This window comes from Labrus mixtus, chromosome 6 (assembly GCF_963584025.1).
Source record: "Labrus mixtus chromosome 6, fLabMix1.1, whole genome shotgun sequence".
Lineage (NCBI taxonomy): Eukaryota > Metazoa > Chordata > Actinopteri > Labriformes > Labridae > Labrus > Labrus mixtus.
In genome coordinates this window covers 21325024-21344931 of record NC_083617.1, presented here as the reverse complement: position 1 = coordinate 21344931, position 19908 = coordinate 21325024, and the positions used below count along the sequence as shown (strand labels likewise).

At 39.6% G+C, this 19908-nt stretch overlaps 1 protein-coding gene and 1 long non-coding RNA gene across 3 annotated transcripts in view; one reads left to right on the top strand and one right to left on the bottom strand.

Annotated features, from left to right (window-relative positions):
- Positions 1 to 438: 438 nt before the first annotated feature.
- Positions 439 to 19908, bottom strand: part of glud1a (glutamate dehydrogenase 1a) — a 25812-nt gene continuing 6342 nt past the window's right edge. Inside the window, exons 2-14 of one of the 2 annotated variants that reach the window (XM_061040453.1) lie at positions 19716 to 19796; positions 18508 to 18563; positions 13873 to 13936; positions 13007 to 13101; positions 11008 to 11049; positions 8238 to 8417; positions 5769 to 5906; positions 4983 to 5120; positions 4638 to 4718; positions 3987 to 4110; positions 3332 to 3423; positions 2973 to 3035; positions 439 to 2115 (exon numbers count right to left, since the gene is read on the bottom strand). In XM_061040453.1, coding sequence (XP_060896436.1) covers positions 1996 to 2115; positions 2973 to 3035; positions 3332 to 3423; positions 3987 to 4110; positions 4638 to 4718; positions 4983 to 5120; positions 5769 to 5906; positions 8238 to 8417; positions 11008 to 11049; positions 13007 to 13101; positions 13873 to 13936; positions 18508 to 18563; positions 19716 to 19796 — 1274 coding nt within the window. In that variant the 3' untranslated portion in view covers positions 439 to 1995. The remainder of the gene's footprint in view (positions 2116 to 2972; positions 3036 to 3331; positions 3424 to 3986; positions 4111 to 4637; positions 4719 to 4982; positions 5121 to 5768; positions 5907 to 8237; positions 8418 to 11007; positions 11050 to 13006; positions 13102 to 13872; positions 13937 to 18507; positions 18564 to 19715; positions 19797 to 19908) is intronic. The other variant, XM_061040454.1, reaches the window with a different exon arrangement.
- LOC132975709 (uncharacterized) overlaps positions 9972 to 19908 on the top strand; it is a 106480-nt gene continuing 96543 nt past the window's right edge. Inside the window, exon 1 of the long non-coding RNA XR_009673293.1 lies at positions 9972 to 10226. This is a non-coding gene — a long non-coding RNA (uncharacterized LOC132975709). The remainder of the gene's footprint in view (positions 10227 to 19908) is intronic.

Here is a 19908-nt window from a genome sequence, read left to right as displayed (position 1 = left end):
TTGTACTCTTTTTTTTTTATCCCCACATAAAGCATGTACTCACTGACCTCCTCCCCCGACCCATAAGAGTTGAAGCTGGAGCTTATAAGTGAATAAAGTTTAGGATGACGCTGGATAAAACATTAAGACATCAGCTCAGACTCTAATGAATGGTGTCTTCAGAAGCTTTGATTTGTACATCTTTCACACAGAAAACACAAAAAATGTCCTGCTAGCGTTCCTGCAGAAAACGTACACTTTCATTGTGACTTTTGTTTGATGTGTAACATTGAATGAGGAGTCGGTTTTGCTTTTAAACAATAAGGTAGCAACCTTTGGAATAACTTTGGTCTATTGCATAGATAAGTATTAGCATAAGCATAAGCTGCAGCTGTGTCTTGACCTGAAAAAGTAAAACATTGATCTGACAGGGTTTTTTCTTTTTTTTGGGTTTCAAGGCAACTAAATATTGATAAAGCAAAAACTTAAAATAATAATTGCATGTCAGATATTCATTCATTTTCATTCAAAGATGTGACTGTTTCGAAGAGAGATCAGAGAGCTCAAATATCACATCTCTTTGCAAAATATTTTTCTTTAATAACGTATCTCTGAGTTTAAAGGCAGTGAATATTAAAGCTTAAGTCCTGAGGCACATGTGCACTGCATGATATCAAATGAGAATACATTATACAAGAACATGAGTGTGAACACTCTGTGGCCAAAAGTATGCAGACACTTGATAACAGCCTCGATAACAAACAATGTTCATTTTAAGAACAATACATGACGATAAGAGGATAATGTGACATGATTGAGGTCTTTTAAAAAGGTTCCTTATTTCAAATGATCAAGACTGTTAAATTAGTTGTCAGACATAAAACAAAATGTAAAACAATGAGTTGATAACAAAAAAAAGATGAAGTAATTAACAAAAGGAGAATCTGTCCATTTGTAATTTATGTCATGTTTTCTGTCTCTCTCTAATATATATATTTTTAAAAACACTTTCATCTTGTTTTGGTTTGGGACAGTTTTTCATGTAGAAATTACTATTATTATAAACAGTCTAAATAATACAAAGCAGATTCATCAATATTGACTCAAATCAAAAAACCCAAATAAAAGGCAATTATAACTTTTACATGTCCAAAGTGAAGTCTCATGAACTTAAACTTGGTTAATTGACCGACCCAGCCTTATAAAATATCTGACCTCTTCTAACAAACCAACGTGTACATCCAGCCTCTCATCACAGGTTGTTTTTTTTTCTTTCACGTCCCTCAGGAGAAAGATGCATGACCTCAACTGGTTTGTTAAAAATCAGGCCACAAGCTCAGTAACAGACTTAAAAGGGAAGATTAGTCAAAAACATTTTGAACAATCAGCTGATCAGTTAATGGACTTATCATTTTCACTCCACACCCACACACAGGCAGTGAGGAAAATGTCCACATAGTTTTGGCCACACGTTGTGCTAACAGGCAAGTGGTGACAAGACTTCCTTCATCTGTGCTCTTAAGGCTTAATAAGCGTTTCTATAACTTCTAGATATTTGGTATGAAGCAGCAGAGCGGCGATTCAGAGGAGCATCAGCCGCATTAAAGCTAAGATGTTTTTGTCTATTTGTTTAATTTCTCATATACTGAAGAAGGAGGAGGAGGAGGAGGAGGAAGAACGTAAACAGACGTGTTGATGAGAAGGAATGAACACAACAAAACACACAAAGGCAGTTTCAAACGTTTTCTTCACACTGCTGCTGTGCAATAAATCGTAAACGCTGTGTGAAGAGTGAAAGAAATCCTGCAGGGGTGATTGATGACAGACAGACAGGTAACAGACAGGTAACAGACAGATAGGTAACAGACAGGTAACAGACAGACAGGTAACAGACAGATAGGTAACAGATAGGTAACAGACAGACAGGTAACAGACAGGTAACAGACAGACAGGTAACAGACTGACTGACTGATAAGTAACAGAAAGGTAACAGGCAGACAGGTGGATGGGCAGACTCTATGTGAAGGTAAGGCCGGCCTCGTAGTAAACCTGGAACACCTTCTCAATGGCGTTGACGTACGCTGCCGTCCGCAGGTCTAGCCCAAGGTTATACTTGTTGGCTGTTCTCATGATTTGCTGTATGAGAGAGAAGGGACGGGGGAGGGGGGGGGGTCATTTTTAGTAAACATACTTTCATGGTTTTTGTGAAAGTTTTTGTTTTGAAGAAAAAGTTGTTCCCCTTTCTTTCTTTGAAACTTAAAGGCAGGGTTGGTAATTTTTCAAAAACTAGCGTCATTTTTGAAAGTAGCATACATTCCCTCAGTGCTCCGACAGCACCCACCGTCTCCTCTCTGTTCGCCCTCAAAAGCCACGCTCCTCACTTACATGCACGTACGCCGTTGCTCCAGAAGCTGACCTCAGCTCATCGCTTGCATACGTCGTCTCATGTCTCATTCAGCGGTAAGTTAACACTAAACTTTATCATAATACATGTTAAAAAAAAAAAAACCTGAGTATTTTACTGCTCACAACGGCCAACGAAGAACTCACTGTATAAACTCCAGTATCGGTGACCCGCTTTGAGTGTGGGCTCGTGCACACAAGGGGTAGAGAACGAGCAGGGACACAGGGAGGCGTGATTAGTCCATCAGATTGTTACCTCGTGGCAGACATTGGTCAAAGTTTTTACAGGCTTACAACTGCTACAGATGACAGATTTTCTTTGTTCCCTTTAAATCGCACTTGAATTTTTATTTTCTGTCGGGACCCTAAAGACAATTTCAACCAAATTACCAACCCTGCTTTTAAGTAAGGAATAACAAATGTTATCTTTACCTGGCAAGCAAATAACCTGTTTGTTTTTTGCGAAACTGCCATCAAACTTTTAGTTGTACATAGTTTGTATCCTGCTATTTAACTGCCGATAAGAGGTGTGTGTGTGTGTGTGTGTGTGTGTGTGTGTGTGTGTGTGTGTGTGTGTGTGTGTGTGTTACCCTGGCAGAGCGCTCCATGGTGAAGGCCAGACCTGAGTGAACGATGTCTTTCTCAGAAGCTCCCTGTGAACATAAAGCATGTTTATAAAGACTACAGAAGAAGCAGATGACATATTAAAAGAGATAACAAATGAAGCAAGCAATAGAAGAAGAAACTAAGGAAGTAGAGGAGGAAGCAAAAGAAGAAAGAGAAGATGTAGAAAAAGAAAAGGAGATTAATCAGGAGTAGTCTAAGAAGAAACATGATAAGAAGCACAAGAAAAGAAGACAATGAGGAAGAAGAAATAGAGAACAAAATAGAGGAAGAAAATATAGAAAAAAGAGGACGACAACAAATCCTTAAAGAAATGTGTACTCACAGAGATCCTGGCCTGGAACTCAGAGGTGGGGACGACGGGGATGGCGCCGCCATGTTTCCCAAACTTTCTCTCCAAACTCTCCTGAACTGACACTGAAGAGAGAGAGACAGAGACGATGGAGAGTTTAGAGAGAATAGAGAAAAAACATTCAACAAGAAAACATTCATGAGGTGCCAGATGAAGGCATTGAGATGGCTCACTTAGCTGACGGAGTATATTTAGACAATTTCTGACATTCTCAGAGAGAAACATTTACAAAACAACAGGCTGAATAACTGATGATTAAATCGGTAGTTACAAAGATAGCAGTACTACTTTTCCAAACCTGCATCACAATACAAGCCTCCTATAGCAGAGCACCAGCAGTAACATTTTTAAAAGCTTTCATGAAACAGTAAAATATGAAATATTCATTTACATTCAGTAGACAGTTTATAGTAATCAATATGTGGTTAGTCTGTAGTCGTCATATCCTAAATGTGCTACAGCTGAAGATCAATCCAAAAAAAGGTGGTTCAAAAAGTATCAGGTCTCTTATTTCATTAATATTACAATGTCCAGTTTATTAGTTTGACTGGTGTCACCATGGAAACCACATTACCAGTCCCATCATATCATGTTTATTGTCATCGAAAGATATAAAGGTGTGACTCACTGAGCAGGTGGTAGTTTGAGTCTCTCTCGTATTTGAAGGTGAGTCGACCATAACTGACATGATTCAGATTCTTCAACCACTCAAAGTATGAAACCGTCACACCACCGGCGTTCAGATACATGTCCTGTAACGAGGAGACAAGGAGAGGGAACAAGTGTGGAAGAAACAAGGAGAGGAGGATGATTTGAAAAGAGGACAGATGGAGACAAGGAGAGAAGAGGAGAGGGGGGAAACAAGAAGATGAGGAGGAGGAAGGAAGTGAAGGAGACAAGAGGACATGAGGTAGAAGAGGATTAGACAAGGTGACAGGGAGAACATTTGAGGAGGGTAGGCGCAGTGAAGAGAAGAAAGAGAAAAAGACAAGAAGAGTGGAGTGGAGGAAATGAGAGAAGCAAAAAGGGGGAAGGAAGAAGGGAGAGAAGGCAAGGTTAAAGGAAAGGAGAGGAGGGAAAGCAAGAGAGAAGGAAAAGAAAATTACGAGATAAGGCAAGGGAAGAGGAGAGGAGATGATGACAAATAGACAACTGATTAATATTGCCAGTTCAAACTGAACAGTGTAAAAGCTCAAACTGCATTCGCTGATTAATCAGCTTAATCTTAAAACAGCTTAATCTCAACATCCAATAATAAATGGCGATTATTTCCACTGACCGGGATCACCATGATGTTTCTCTCCAGGAAGATGCGGTCGGCTTCAGGGGTGGTTGGACCGTTAGCTCCCTCTGCAATGATCTGAAAGTTACACAGACAGAAGGTCAATTTACATGCTGAGAAAACCGACCGCCAGCCGGTTTACCTTCACTTCAGTCAACAGGTTCAACAAATGTAATCACTCTGACTTCTCCTGGAGAAACAGGAGTTCTTTACCATAAATAATCAAGTTTCTGCTCATTTATCTGTGTGTGTGTGTGTGTGTGTGTGTGTGTGTGTGTGTGTGTGTGTGTGTGTGTGTGTGTGTGTGTGTGTGTGTGTGTGTGTGTGTGTGTGTGTGTGTACCTTGGCCTTGATCTTGTGTGCGTTGCTCTTGGTCAACTGTTTCTCGCTGGCGGCGGGGATCAGGATGTCACAGTCAGCTTCCAGGATGTTTCCCTCGTATGGTGTTGCATTGGGGAAGCCCACAATGGTCCCGTGGGTCTGGAGACACAAAACAGAAACAATTTTAAATAGGTTTGGTCAACAGATTCATGATCAACGATGTGAAAATGTAAGTTTAGCAATTTTACAGCAGTTGCATCACGCAAATCTCCAAAATGAAAGACTGAATAATGGGTACAATAAAGTGTCAAACAACATACAGTTACATACAAAATATATAACACACAAAAATAAATGGAGAACTAGAACTATAATTTGCTCAATCCTAGTCAGGTTTTGTGCTGCTGTTTTCTCTTTTCTCTTCATGATTCCTGATGCGTGAGACATAAATTTAAAAACTGAAAACGCTGAACTGATTTTGTCACAGCAACAAACCTTTTTCCCTTTTTACTCTGATGACAAATTAAACTTACCAGTAAATATTTTTACTCAATAACCATCTAAATGTATGCATAAAAACACCTTTTTATGTCTGAGTGGAAAAACTAAAGTATCATCATATTAAAATAATTTAAACCTTGTTATGAAAAGGTCCTTCTGTAGAAGACTGTTCTGTAGTGAAACTCTTTAACCAGCAGGTGGAGTACAGATATTAACCTCTGTGTGTCGATGGTCAATCTAAGGCTGACATTGTAAATATAATAATACATTTGTGACCCCGTTCATTCATCTAATATCAGTACTGACCAGTTTGTATTCCTCCAGCTCTTTGGGGTCGATGCCTTTGGGGTTCCAAATGCTTCCGTCCATTTCTCCGATTCCGACGCACTTTGCCCCAAAACGATGAAGGTAACGCATGGAGTGGAGACCCACATTACCAAAACCCTGCAAACAAGACAGAGGGCAAATTAAAACCCTGAGATATCCACCCAGCCTCTGACCTTTGTACCACGATGAGATTCAGATTATTATTTTTTTTATGAATATCTCAAACAATTCTGGATTTATTGTTGTGACATTTGTTTATGGTTGCTCACATTTTCCACTACTTAAATGATGTATACTGATTAGTTTAAATATTAAGTCTAGCCTCAAATAAATGTTGCTAAATATCATTTTCCCGAGTCTAAGGTGACGGCTTTAAACATGTGGTACTGTTTAACATAAAAAAGATAAATAAGTTCACAGAATAAAAAGATCCAGACAAATAAGAGACAAATAATGAATGAATGCTCCGGTTTGTTACTACTCTGGGTTTTCTCCAAATACCTGCAACATTTATCAAATCTGAACAATCTTTCACTATTAGTTATATTGATTTCTAATCCGAAAATGTAAAGTCTTGTAACATATTAAACTTAGAAGGTTGTACGTAGAACGTCTGGTGCAAAATAAAAAGAATGTGTGTCGTGGTTAAAATTGTGAGGTCCCTGTGTTGTGGACTGTAGTGACTTTAATGCCAGGCAGAAACTGAAGGAAACTTGTGGTCTTTGATGAGTCAAACATGACTCATCACTGAGGATTTCAGGCACAATGGGATCACATGAGGACAGAAGGTTTGAAATAATGAAGGGAAGGAATAGCTGAGGGAGGTTTGTATTCATGATGACTGCTGTAAATCAGAACCATCCTCAGTATCTGCGGTCACAGAGGATGCAAACAACACTGACTGTTTACAGACTTCTTTGAGGAGAACAGGGGACGAGTGTTGGACATCTTTTTATTTAATGTGGATCAATTCCTTTTTAGCAAAAACAACAAAACCTTTTTCAAACTTAATGGATTCACCTCAGCTGTCACCATGTGACTTTTATCAGTTTAATTTGACTTGATACATTTATAGGTGGTTGTTAAATGGGTCAGGGTTATTGTTCAATCTTTTCTCTTCTTATTGAGAAAAAATATCCAATTTGAAACTGAGTATTTCTGCAGAAAAAGTGGTTACATGTTGGCTTCTTAGAGAAGCACATGTGCATTTCATGAGAGTTAACCCAGGAGAAAAGACTTTGATGAACTCTCTGAGAGAATCTCTATAACCTTAAAGCAGCTGAACAACACGTTGAAGTGGAGCATGAACACAAACATAGCTGCCCAGACTGACAGTGTTCACAAAGGTCAAATGAGTGGGATAAAAGTCAGATAAATGTTGGATTAACACAAAGGAATCTTGATGTGAAGTACAGTAGTGCATTTTGTCAAATTGAAACTTCATCTCTTTTTTGGTTTTGAAACTTTGCAAAGTAAATATTAGCCCACCATTTTTTCTAATCAAAAATAAAAGACTTTATGAATTTCAGGGCCCAAAGATCAAGACTTATCTATTCTTCTTGGTTTTACTTTAGAGGAGGCTTGTGGTCTGTTGAAAGCAGAACACCGAAAATAATAGCAGGACATTATAATCAGCATTTTTCATTGTTCAAAAAAAGAAGAAGTTTCTACTCAAATGATTATATGATAATAGCTGATATGTTGATGAAAAAACTGCTGAACCAGAAACTGTTAAAAGGGGTCATATTATGCTTTTTCTGGCTTTAGTGTGTTTTCCATGTATCCTGTGCATGTTTAGGCACATCTATGTGCAAAAATTCAAAGTCTGCAGAAACGTGGCTTCTCCTACATCCTCCTGTTAGCTGTAGCATTAGTTGCATGTAACGTTCGGTTCTAGTTCCCCTCGAAAAAAACTTGCCAGTGTGACGTCTTGTCAGTGTGATATCACTGATCTAAGCCCATTGGCTCGTTGTGGCAAGCCCAGCAGCTCATGTTGCATGCCCATTAACTTCTGTAGCACGGCCACAATATGCTGTAGCCTGCGGTAGCACAGTAGTGCTAAGGTGCTGATGTTTTTTCTCCCCTCGGAGCCAAAGTGGCTGCATTCCCAATATGGTAAAAGGGGCGGGACATTTCCGAGAACCGTGCTGAGCGACTGACCAATTACGGCAGAGCCGACAGGCCGACCAATTAGATCAGACTTGGCACACGTGGGGACTCTGAACATGGGCACTTCTGAGCCTTAGAGAGAGTCAGAAGCGAGCCGGTGCATGGAGCGGCAGTACATGTACTTTAGCTATTGTGAACATACTTTAGTAGGTTCATAGATTAAATATATGAACCCCAAAAAGGGCATAATATGACCTCTTTAAACAAAGTTTAATGACATTAAATATGTTTAAAAACTGTCTCATCTGTTTTAAAGTGATAAAGAGGAGCAGATCGCACCTGGATGACGAAGGTCTTGTCCTGGAAGCCGGGGCACATTCCCAGCTGGCTCATGTATGCCGCCTCGTTGATGAAGTTCTCGATGCCGTGGAAAACTCCTCGACCGGTGGCGGAGATGCGGCCGTGGATTCCTCCTTGACTGATGGGCTTCCCGGTGACGCAGGCGTGAGCATTGATGTCCTGAAGGAAACAGAAACAGATCGGAAGAGGGAGAAGTGAACACAGAGGATGTTTACAGCTTATCAGAGAGACTGAGACCAGCCTGCAACTTTTTTATTTTGATGAAAATGTTGTCTTGATTCATTTTGATATGATAGTAAACTGAACCTGGACTGCTGATCAGAGAAAACAAGTCACCTGAAGACATCACCCTGGACTCTCTAAAAGGCTACTGAGACTAGAACTGGTATCTGTACTTTTTCCACCTATAGTCAACCTGGTATGGATTGATGTCACTATCTGTCGACTGTTTTTAAAATGTATCATTTCATTAAATAAAATGCCAGAAACTTGTGAATGAGCCCTTTAAAATTGGGGAGAGTGGGGGACAACTGATAGCATAACAACGTGACTGTATAAAGAACTTCTGACCACAGTTGGGTTCATTGTTAAGAAGACGTTTCATCAAACAGAAATGTTATAGACAAAGAAGATGGGGAGAAGGGATTCTCATTTGAACCTACACTGACATTTCTAGTTGATTCAAGGCCCAGTCTGTATTGTGCTTTATAAAAGGATCTTTACACTTCCCTTTCCTAAAGACAATGAAGCAATTCTGTTCTCAAGACCAAAAGCAAAGAACGATCACAGTGATAAACCTGTCAAACTGCAAGGAAATTAAAAAGTATGATTCACCATCATGCAGCAAGAGGATCATTTGAAAACAGATTTGTTTCTTATCACTTAGGTTCATTCTGACTTTAGGACACAGATGCTGGAAGAACACTTTGATCCAGACTTCATCATCCTAACATCAATTGGATTAATTATGATGAAATTTGGTTCATCACTGCTGTCCCTCTCAGGACAATCTGTTAAAAGGTCTGCCGTATCAAGAGACAACGTTTCAATTCAATACACTGGATCTTTGTTCACAGAGCAATGGGAAAGCAACAGCATGCAAAGATGCATTTAACAGAGTCTCAGACTCTTCAGTGTTTGTGGGTCACAAGTTTTTTTACTTGTTGCCAAATTTTTCACAGAGGTCTCCTCCTCCTCCCAAAGACAAAAAGGCCCCGGGATTAAAACCATTAAAACCAGTGAATAAAACTGTTGTGTTAACAATCAGTAGACCTGCTTATTGGCTCTAGGAGCAGAGAATACAGCAGCTAACTTTAGCTCACTATCTGACAAAAAAATCTGTCTAATTGATATAATTCTAGATAGATTAAAAAACCCTGAGTGTTTGCTGGAAATGTTTAAAATCTAGGAGACAGGTGGCAACGTCTGACAGGTAAAACATGAGAGGGAACAAATAGTTGAAGCTGCTTATGGGTCGGTTACAGTCAAAGAGAAAAAAATGTCATAATCCTCTGACTGTTAAAGGCTTTATATGCAATTTTGTGATCCAGCAGATGTCGCCCTTGAGCACCAGCATGAAACCAAAACATCTCGCGGTGCATTGTTGTGTTAGCATGCTAATGCTAGCGATCTTTATTATGCTCGTATCTTCACACTGCATGTAAATTTGAAATTTGCGAAATGACTGTGATCTAGAAACACAGTTAAGCAGTGAGTACAGTATGTTGTTCTTCTTTTCTCTAGTCCCTCAATTAATCAACTTTTATTCGCGAGGGGATGAGTCAGCCGGCCGTCCGGGCGATGTAAACAAACTGAAGATAGGACTCGGAAAACTCAGAAAACAACACGACAGTGGGACTCGGGTGTTACACCCATTGTAGACAGTCATGACTCACAGAGTTATTTTCAGAGGATATACTTGATTTCTATTATATTTAAGTGTGAAAAATCACATATAAAGCCTTTAATGTTGTGCCAGGATTGGACACACACTTTCAATAAAAAACAACAACAACAGTTCCAAAAGGACTATTGACAAAGCTATGACCTAACCACCCAACCACCCTGTGGAATCATGGGGACGACAGTCAAAGACAGAAATGGGGAGACTAGATGCTGAAATATGCAGCCAGCAAAATGAATTAGACTGACTGACTTTGGTTAAATAGTGTATATCTGTAAGAACTACTGACAATCCTATCAGCCCAAGCTCTACTTTGTGTTTAGTGCTAAAGAATTAATTGTTAGTAATGCACTGAATCAGCTCTCAAACTCAGGAAATCATCCCATGAGCAGTTGGTGAAAAGTTACATTAAAAATCAAACTGGCCTTTTACAAAACACTTCTGATTGAAAAAAAATCTGAATAGATGTTTTAGTGATTGTTTTTGACGAGCTGATTATGAGCACCTGAAGGAAGTTTTTGAACATGTGAATTAAAAGTTAAAATCATCCATTTGTAATATTTATATTGGAAAAGGGTTTCAGCCACTAGAGGACGAAGTGACTTCACATTTGTAAGAAGGCAGAGTCTAAAACCAGGTCACAGGTAAAGACAAAGACAGGCAGCATACTACTTCCTACATCCCAGGGTTACCAACAGAAAGCAAGTAGCAAGTCAAGCCCTACTAAGCAGGGTTTCCCACAGACAAACCCAGGGACTCCCATCCAGTTCAGACCCGTGGAAAGACCAGAAGGATCCTGCGCCCAGACCTGCAGATCCCAGCAGATTTAAAGAGAAGACGTTTTACCTGAGACACTGGTCCCCAACTTAGTAGGGTGGGGGGGTCCTTCTGCCGATAACCAACAACAACAGCAGCTGTGATTTCACGTGTCAAGCTAAATCTTCAGCCTTAAAGTAACATCAGAGCAAACTACTAGACCAGCTGCTGAAGTGAAACGAAACACGGCCACCGTCCAAAAGTCAACGGACAAAGTGTCAACTTTAATAAAACTGTTCACAAGTCAATTTGATGATCTCTCACTGGTTTTATATCTATATATGCATACAAGTGGTCAAGATACAAGCTATGACTCATGACACTCTCTGCTCAGATGTCTTTTCTTTAATGATAAATATTCTGATTCTTAAGAAAAGCTAAGAACTACTATGTGAGAATGCTTCAGTTTATCTAAAAGTAGAAAGAAGTTCTAATTAATAGATTTTATCTTTACATTATTATTACTCATTCATCCTTTTGAAAGTATAATTCAACTGTTGGAATTGGTTGAGGTGAAACTCCTTGTGACGCATTTTTTTAATTTTGCAACTAATGACGATCTTAATTCTGGTTTCATCTGCTGGTTAGAATTTCTACATTGATCCACTTATGGTATGGTTTATTGAATCTATAGAAATAGTAGAAAATAGTGAGACATGTCACAAAGACTTGGAGCCCAAAGTGATGTGAGTCACAATACTTGATTTGTCCAACTAACAGTGGAGGTTTAAGAGGCTTTCATTTTGAGTCATCAACTCACAACTTGCATGTAATCCTCTTCCTTTTAGTGAGTATATACTCTCATTGATCTGCTGCATCATTACACTGCTGTTGCTATGCTGTAAATGTAGCTATGCATCAAAACACTGGCACCAAACACAGGAAATGGGAGGTCAAACAGGAACAAAACATCAACTCTGGCAAGAAAGCACTTCTTGTGTTACCAAGACAACGACTCTCAGCATGGATTTAAGACTGGACTTTGTCAATGCTGCAGAGCTTTCCTCTGTCTCCTGGTGGATTCATTGTACTTTTATTATCTGATAGCCACATGAACAAATGTAAACATCATCTGTGGCGTCTGAATATAAATGTCCTACAGTCTGCTGCTGTGCCATGTGATGTCATTGCTCTCTGATGAGATGGCAGTATGTCACTCAGGATGTCTGAAAGACACCTGGCCGTGTTAAGGATTCAGGATCAGATAAGGATGTGTGCTGGTCTTAAATAGAGGTGGGAATTTGAAACAAACCGTTTAAAAACACTTCAGATCAGGCATGAATCTCACGATTGTCTGTTTAGTTTTCCTCTCATACTTAACATCAACATCTTTATGCAGCTCAATTACTTCACTCTGCTTTTCAAAGGGAAGCAACCTGGACAAAAACGACAGTCCCTCCCAAACAGAGCAAAGGTGCCTATAAATGAGGAGTATGCAGAGAGGAGGTCACACTACAGTCCAACCTTTGAAGCTTCCAACCTGTTTTATTCAGAATCCAACCTTCAGTATGGAATTAGTATAGTGGCTCTATTGTTGAAGTATCATTTATTTTGAAAATATTCTGCAAATTTCTCCTATCGCTATTCAGACTAAATATTCAAAATTGTCAGATGTAAAGAAAGAAAAAAAAAGTGTATTTTTTAAGACAAAAATCAGAAATACTTCTTTTCTGCAGAAAGATTTGAACTTATTCTCAAAACATAACTTAATGCTTAACTAATGATATTACTATTGCATTTCATGAGTGTTCTCTACTATATATTTTATAACTAAATTGTTGGAATATAATCTTATTTTATATTCAGACCGTATGCTTGAACTTGGCACTCTAAACATCTAGACTTTTGGCTTAATTTAATTTCAGACCTAACTGTATTTAATTTATACTTTAGTTAACTTTAAATGTTTAAACGGAGCTACATTTGAGCATACTCAGTTTCAACAGGCTGCAGCATTCCCTGTCTTTTCTTCTATGATTTTTTTCCCGATGATTGTGATTTGAGATCAACAGTAAGAGCGGACACTCACATAGTGTCCCATGGTGGTGGCAAAGGTGTCTGCGATCCACGACATCTCCCTCTCCCCAGTGCTCATGTCTGGAGCAGGAACATCAATACCGGGTCCTACAGAGCCACAGAATCACAACACGGACGTCAACAATACAAACTACTTATTATATTCACACAAGTGTGAAAGAAATGATTCTGCTGTTTATCAAACAATAAGGACACGTGTGATTTAGTAAACCTTCACAGTTGTGATGTTTCTGCAGGAATGTGAATGATAATGTCTAAAAGTTGAGATTTGACTCTCAGGTGAAGTGCTTTGAATTGCATGACAATGGAAATTCATAAGAGCAGTGCAGGAAAATGAAAATGTTAATTCAATGCAGGACTTATGTTCATGTACCTTGTTACTTTCTATGACGGAGAGATGCTTAACAGAAGCTGTGAACTAGTAGTTCAGGACCACTTTGTGAAGAATAAATACTTTATTGAAATTATTTATATTTGACGGTATGGCTCTGTTCTGGGATCTCCCTGCCCTTCCAGTGAGGGAGCAGAAAAGAGTAGGCAGGCTAGAGCAGTTTAAATAACGCGGCATAAGTACTATTTGGCCAATAGGACGCTTTGAAGCAAATCAGTTGGCCATCAGCTGATGAGGCTTGTGTGAAATCAGCTGTTACCGAAACTCTGACTGATTGTATCCTCTGGGCTGAAACATCCATTTTTCTCTATGCAATTACAATGATAACTGAATTAAAATCTTTGGTGACATGCAGCTTTTGTTCTTACTTAAACTCAGGTTAAAATAAACTGGATTATTTAAACATTAGGCTAAAGGGAGTTGACATGATTTAGTCCTCTGTTAGTTTTAGAGGGTCTTTGACTCACCGATGAAGCCTTTCTTGGCAAGCTCGATGGTGAACCTCCTGGTGATTTTTTCCAGTTCAATGTCCTGAAAACATACAAGAAAAAAAACACATCCTGATTAAAGCTGTGTATAGTTGAAAAAAAAAATTAAGTACATACAGGTATTTAGTGTCATTAATATAAACCTTTGTCAGCTATCTCCAGCAGCCTGTAACAATGAATGGACAAATTATATCTAATCAAGAAATGTGGTCTGTAGCTTGATAACCAGCAGGAAATGTACAGATGGTGAAGTAGCTAAAAACTTTGAATTTTAGTTCTTGTATTGTTGAACTTCAGCCCTATGTTTAAGCTTTGGTGTGTAAATACTATTACTACTGATTCTGTTAGTTAGTTTGATTGCATTACACTGTTAAACTCTGGTGTTTTAAAAGAGAAGCTCAGATGCAAAAAAAAGCAAAAACTGAATCAAAATCTACAGACTGCAGCAGCAGCAGACCAACAACTCCCATGTTCTGAGAGGTCAAATGAAGGATTAGAGATGTTTTAAGATGGTAAGAAGTCTGCACATGTTCAGCAGTGCATTTGGGAAGGATGTGCAGAATTACAACTCGAGTCTGTCAATGGCATAAACGAGCACTTTGAGAGGGCGCACTTTGATCGGACGATGATGTGAAGCAATGCATGGGAGCATTTCCAAAACTTTTACTTTTTGGATGCAAAAAAGGGTAAAGATAGGGCTTTGACTGAATACTTAAATCATGACTAGTCTATCATAACCTGATGCTACTTAAACAAACAGACCAGAGACAAATTATAAGAACTTGGTGATTACACTTACATTTTGTTAGGCTTTTTTTATTAAGAAAACTGAATTCAGTGCATGGACAGCTCATAAAATATATCGATTTTGACACATGTTGTCTGTTTGAATGGAATCTAATTCTTGGAATTCCTTCATATGGTCAGGTCAGAGGTCACCACAGAGCTGCATGTGCGAACACTGATGTGTGTTCTGCAGCAAAGACACTGGAAAAGAGCGAAGGTCGAGCAAACATTTAGCCAGAGTATAAATCCCCCGGGGGAAAAAGAGAGACAGAGAGACAGAGAGAGAGTCAGAGACACAGAGAGAGAGAGAGAGAGAGAGAGAGAGAGAGAGAGAGCGAGAGGGGGGTAAATCCCTGACAGCTGATGGCTCAGCAATCTGTTCAGTCTGCTCAGAGTTACTGAGCATTTGGGGACTGTGGGAGTTAAATCTTGATTAAGATCGGTGCAAAAACATCCTATTATCCCCTTTGTTTTTAAATCTAAATTATAAAATGATTTGTATCTTCATTTCGTTATTTAAAGCTCTATTTTCTATCATAAGTCCATCAGTCTTCTGTGAAGCACATTGAACTGCACACGCCTGGATGAAAGGAGCTTTACAAATAAAGTCTGATTGATTAAGGCGATGTGGGGATGGGTGGAGGGCTGGGACACTGCAGTTTAAGAAGTTAAAGAAACATACTACTGGTGGCGTAGCCCAGAAGATTTTTAGTGTCATACACTAACACACAGTAGTATCCAGCTTTCTCTCTTGCTTTTGTAACTACAAAACCTTTTCCTCTCTGAATCCAAATATAAGAGTTAGCATATGAACTACATGTCCCCTCTTTGGTTGAGGGCTGCAACTAGCAACTTTCTTTGTCTATTTAACAATCATCTTCTTGATAAACTACTTATTTTTTAGTCTGTACAAAATCTAACAGAGTTTGGTCTAGAGTCACTGTTCCATTGAGTGTTTGTGTACATCTAAATCAGTTTAATACATTAGTGTTGCTAACACTCCGAGCTCTGATGGTAAACATGTTAAACACTGTACCTGCAAAAAACCAGCATGTGTCACTGTTCACTTGTTAACATGCTGTTATTAGCATTTAGTGCTACCAACACAATATCATATTACAGCTTCTCTGAGTCCTAGCATTGCTGCAGACTTCCTGGTTTGGTTAATCCCACAACACTAACAGAGATGATTGACAGGAATTTCAATGACAACTAATGATATCACAAAAACACACTCTTCAGACTAAACTTGTCCCTGTGGGAGTCCTATCAGGTTGTCTGTAGCTCCTGAGCATACAGTAACATAGTAGAGCAGGGGTGTCCAAACTACGGCCCGCGGGCCAACTGCGGCCCGCGGTCCAGTTTTTATTGGCCCGCAGCAAATTCTGAAAATATAATTGAATATGGCCCGTACAAGAAGCTAGAGCTCAACTCTGTTGCACTTCTAAGTTTCAACACTAGATGGAGCCAGCCCCAGAAACGGTGCTTCTCCACTAAACAAAATTAAGCAAAGAAAAACTTATACCGCGAGTCACCAGAAATGGCAGCACCGAAGAAGCGCAAAATAGTTAGTGAGTGTAGGAGATTTCAAACACGGTGGGAAAATGAATACTTCTTCAAAGAAGTCAATGGAAAGTGTGTCTGTTTGATTTGCAAGGAAGATGTTGCTGTGATGAAAGAGTATAATGTCCGTCGGCACTATGAGACCAAACATCAGAGCTACACATTGTACGCTGGTGCCGAACGAACACAGAAAGTCAAGCAAATGGCAGCTAGCCTGCAAGCGCAACAACAGCTTTTTTTTCGTGCAAACAAAATACAGGAAAACGCCACAACAGCAAGCTATGAAGTGGCTAAACTTATTGCCCAGCACGGCAAACCGTTCTCAGACGGCGATTTCATAAAGCAGTGGCTCATCAAAGTCACAGAAATAATGTGCCCGGAAAAAGTGCAGGATTTCAAAAACGTGAGCTTGTCCAGAAATACAGTGGTGCGGAGAATCGAGGACTTGTCAGCCAACTTGAAACTTCAGCTGAAAGACAAAGCTTGTGCTTTTGATTTTTACTCGATAGCATGCGATGAGAGCACAGATGCCACAGACACCGCGCAGCTATTAATTTTTTTGCGGGGAGTGGATAATAATTTTTGCTGTACGGAGGAGCTGCTTGATATGATGAGCCTAAAAGGCACAACGACGGGTAGAGACATATTTGAAGCTGTGTCGGAGGCCGTTGAAAAGATGGGGCTTAAATGGGACAAGCTCTGTGGAGTAACAACGGATGGAGCTCCGGCCATGACCGGCGAGCGCAAAGGAATGGCATCGATGGTGTGCGCCAAGGTAAAAGAGAGCGGAGGTGAGGCTGTTAGGATGCACTGTATAATCCACTAAGAAGCACTGTGTGCCAAGATTGTCCAGCTGGGCGATGTGATGAACACTGTTGTGAAAACTGTCAACATAATTCGCGCTAGAGGACTGTACCACTGAGAATTTCAAGCTTTCCTATCTGACGTGGATGCGGAATACGGGGATGTACTCTACCACTCTGATGTGCGCTGGCTCAGCCGCGGCTCTGTGCTGCAGCGGTTTTACTCGCTGAGATCAGAAATCGACCAGTTTTTGAAAGAAAAGGGCCGACCTCTTCATGAACTGCGTGACCCTCTGTGGCTGTCAGACCTGGCTTTTTTAGTTGATCTTACTCATCATCTGAATACACTGAACAAGAACCTACAAGGCAAAGAACAGCTGGTGCCTCACCTGTATGCGCACATGAAAGCCTTCTGTGTAAAGCTCCGCCTGTTTGAGTCACAACTACGAAGCTTTAATGCTGCACACTTCCCTGCGCTGTCTGAAATCAAGTCTGCTATTCCAAAGGCCGACCTTTCTGCTAAAAAGGAGAAATATGTGTCTGTGATTACATCTCTCCTGACAGAATTCAACCAGCGTTTCCAAGATTTTTCTATCATTGAAAAAGAAATCAAGCTGTTCTCGACCCCCTTTCTGGTGGATGCAAAAGAAGTGGAAGAGAGTCTGCAGTTAGAACTGATTGAAATGCAATGTGATGATTCTCTGAAGAGTCAACATCAGCTTCTCTCCCTCCCTGACTTCTATCAGAGTTTGGATAATGCCAAGTTTCCTCTGATGAGACGCCACGCAAAAAGAATGATGAGCTTGTTCGGCTCAACATACATATGTGAACAAACATTTTCTCTGTTAAATCATAACAAAAGCAGACTGAGAACCAGAATGACTGATAGCCATCTCTGTGAAGTCCTTCGCGTCTCACCCACCAAATTTACTCAAGACATGTCAGCCATCCTTCAATCCAAAGGACAGCATCACTGCTCCCACTGAGTGCAATGTTCTTCAGATTATAAGTGAGTTAGAAATACACACAGTATTCATGTGTTAATATGTCACCTCTAGTGTGTGGCCCGGCCCCAAATTAATTTTTTTGTATTTGGCCCTCACTAAAAAAACTTTGGACACCCCTGTAGTAGAGTGATCTGTTGCCTCAGGATGTTATCGTTAAAATGTCCTGCTACTCTTCAGGACGCTGTGTAGAGCTGTGTTAATTCAAGTTTCACACTCCACTGTGTACACAGACACATTTCTTCATATTAAACATGTTTGCTTGACTTGCCTTACTTCTTTCCTGCCAGAAGTTTGTCAATCGTGCACTTTATATGTGGGTTCTGCAACAGCAGCCTGATCTTTTTCCTTTATTGTCCTCAAATTAATAATAATCACATAGCATACATTATTTCTCCAGGACTAGCTTCAATAAGTACGAGAAAAAACTTTAGTTTGTGCACTGTGTTCAAACTTACAGAGTACTGCCTCGGGTTAATCTTCACTCCAGCTTTGGCTCCACCAAAGGGCACATCTGGAACAAACCATTTTTTATTGTAAAACCAGAACAGCAGCTCCACTATACAACCAATACCAGAATTAGCTTAAGGAACATTTTTCAAAATCCAACCTCTGAAGTGCAGACATTAATGCACATCAAAGATGTGTGCATACATATAAAAGGGGACTGCTTGATAGTTGAGAAACATGTTTTTAATGTTCATGTTAGGATAAGATTGGGGATTGATTGTGCAATGTTGGGTTAAGAATTAAGATTTAATTGTTAGTGCAAGGGTTGGTTGTTGCCAAATTTGAAGTAAGTGATGTTCATCACAAGTATAAAAGACATTATATCGTCACATACATATTCGTCCACAATGGCACCTTTGTATGTCAGAGATTCAGAAGCTTTTACTTGTTAATAAATTCCTATGTTCTGTATACCATATTTACTCATACTTGAATGCTTAATGCGTTATTGAATTATTCCATCTTTATTCTCAAAATACTTAAATGTGCACTATGTAGTTTTGGTAGATACATTTGTTGGAGAAATGTACAGATTCTGTGGTATATGTTCATAACTCTATACACAAACTGTCCTCAGAGGAAGAGTTGGTCCCTGCAACAACATTTGAAGATAAAATGCTACGCGAACAAGTTATGGTGGGGGCCCGCTAGAGTGAAACCGTAACTCTCCTGGTAGCTTTTAAGCTCCAAACAGTGTTCCAGGGACCCATTTTTTCTTTGAGTAAAGTTTGTGTATTCAGTTCAGAAAATACAGCAGAGAATTGTTTCACTTCTCCAACTTTCAATGTTCACAACCAAAACTCCATAGTGCACCTTTAAGCTTTATTCAAAGTACTTCAAGCTTTTCACCTTTAGCTTTAATCTTACAATTCAAAGCATGATCCAAAGGCAACTGGACTTGGTTGAAGATCCAAGAACCAAGTCCAGTTGCCTTTGGATCAAGCTTTGAATTTACCATGACCTGGATGACTGAGAACCTACACAGACATCTTAGTCTGAAAATATTCTTTATCCCCAAAGTTATAAAACTTTGTCTCGGGTCATTCCAAATTCATTATTGTACTGTGATTTAACGCTTAACATCTTAAGATTACCATCTTGATTCTCTATAGATTCTTCTTATATTAAAGGAAGACTAACAGTAGTGTGTACTCACCGACAACAGCACATTTGTACGTCATCAGTGATGCCAGAGCTTTCACCTCGTCCATGCACACATCTGTACTGTAACGGATTCCTGAAATCAAACAAAAGAAAGAGGCATTATTTGTAACCCCACCTGAACCAGGTCACATCTGTTATTATGAAGGTCAGTCTTACTTATCATCCTAAAATAGTAAAACCTTCAT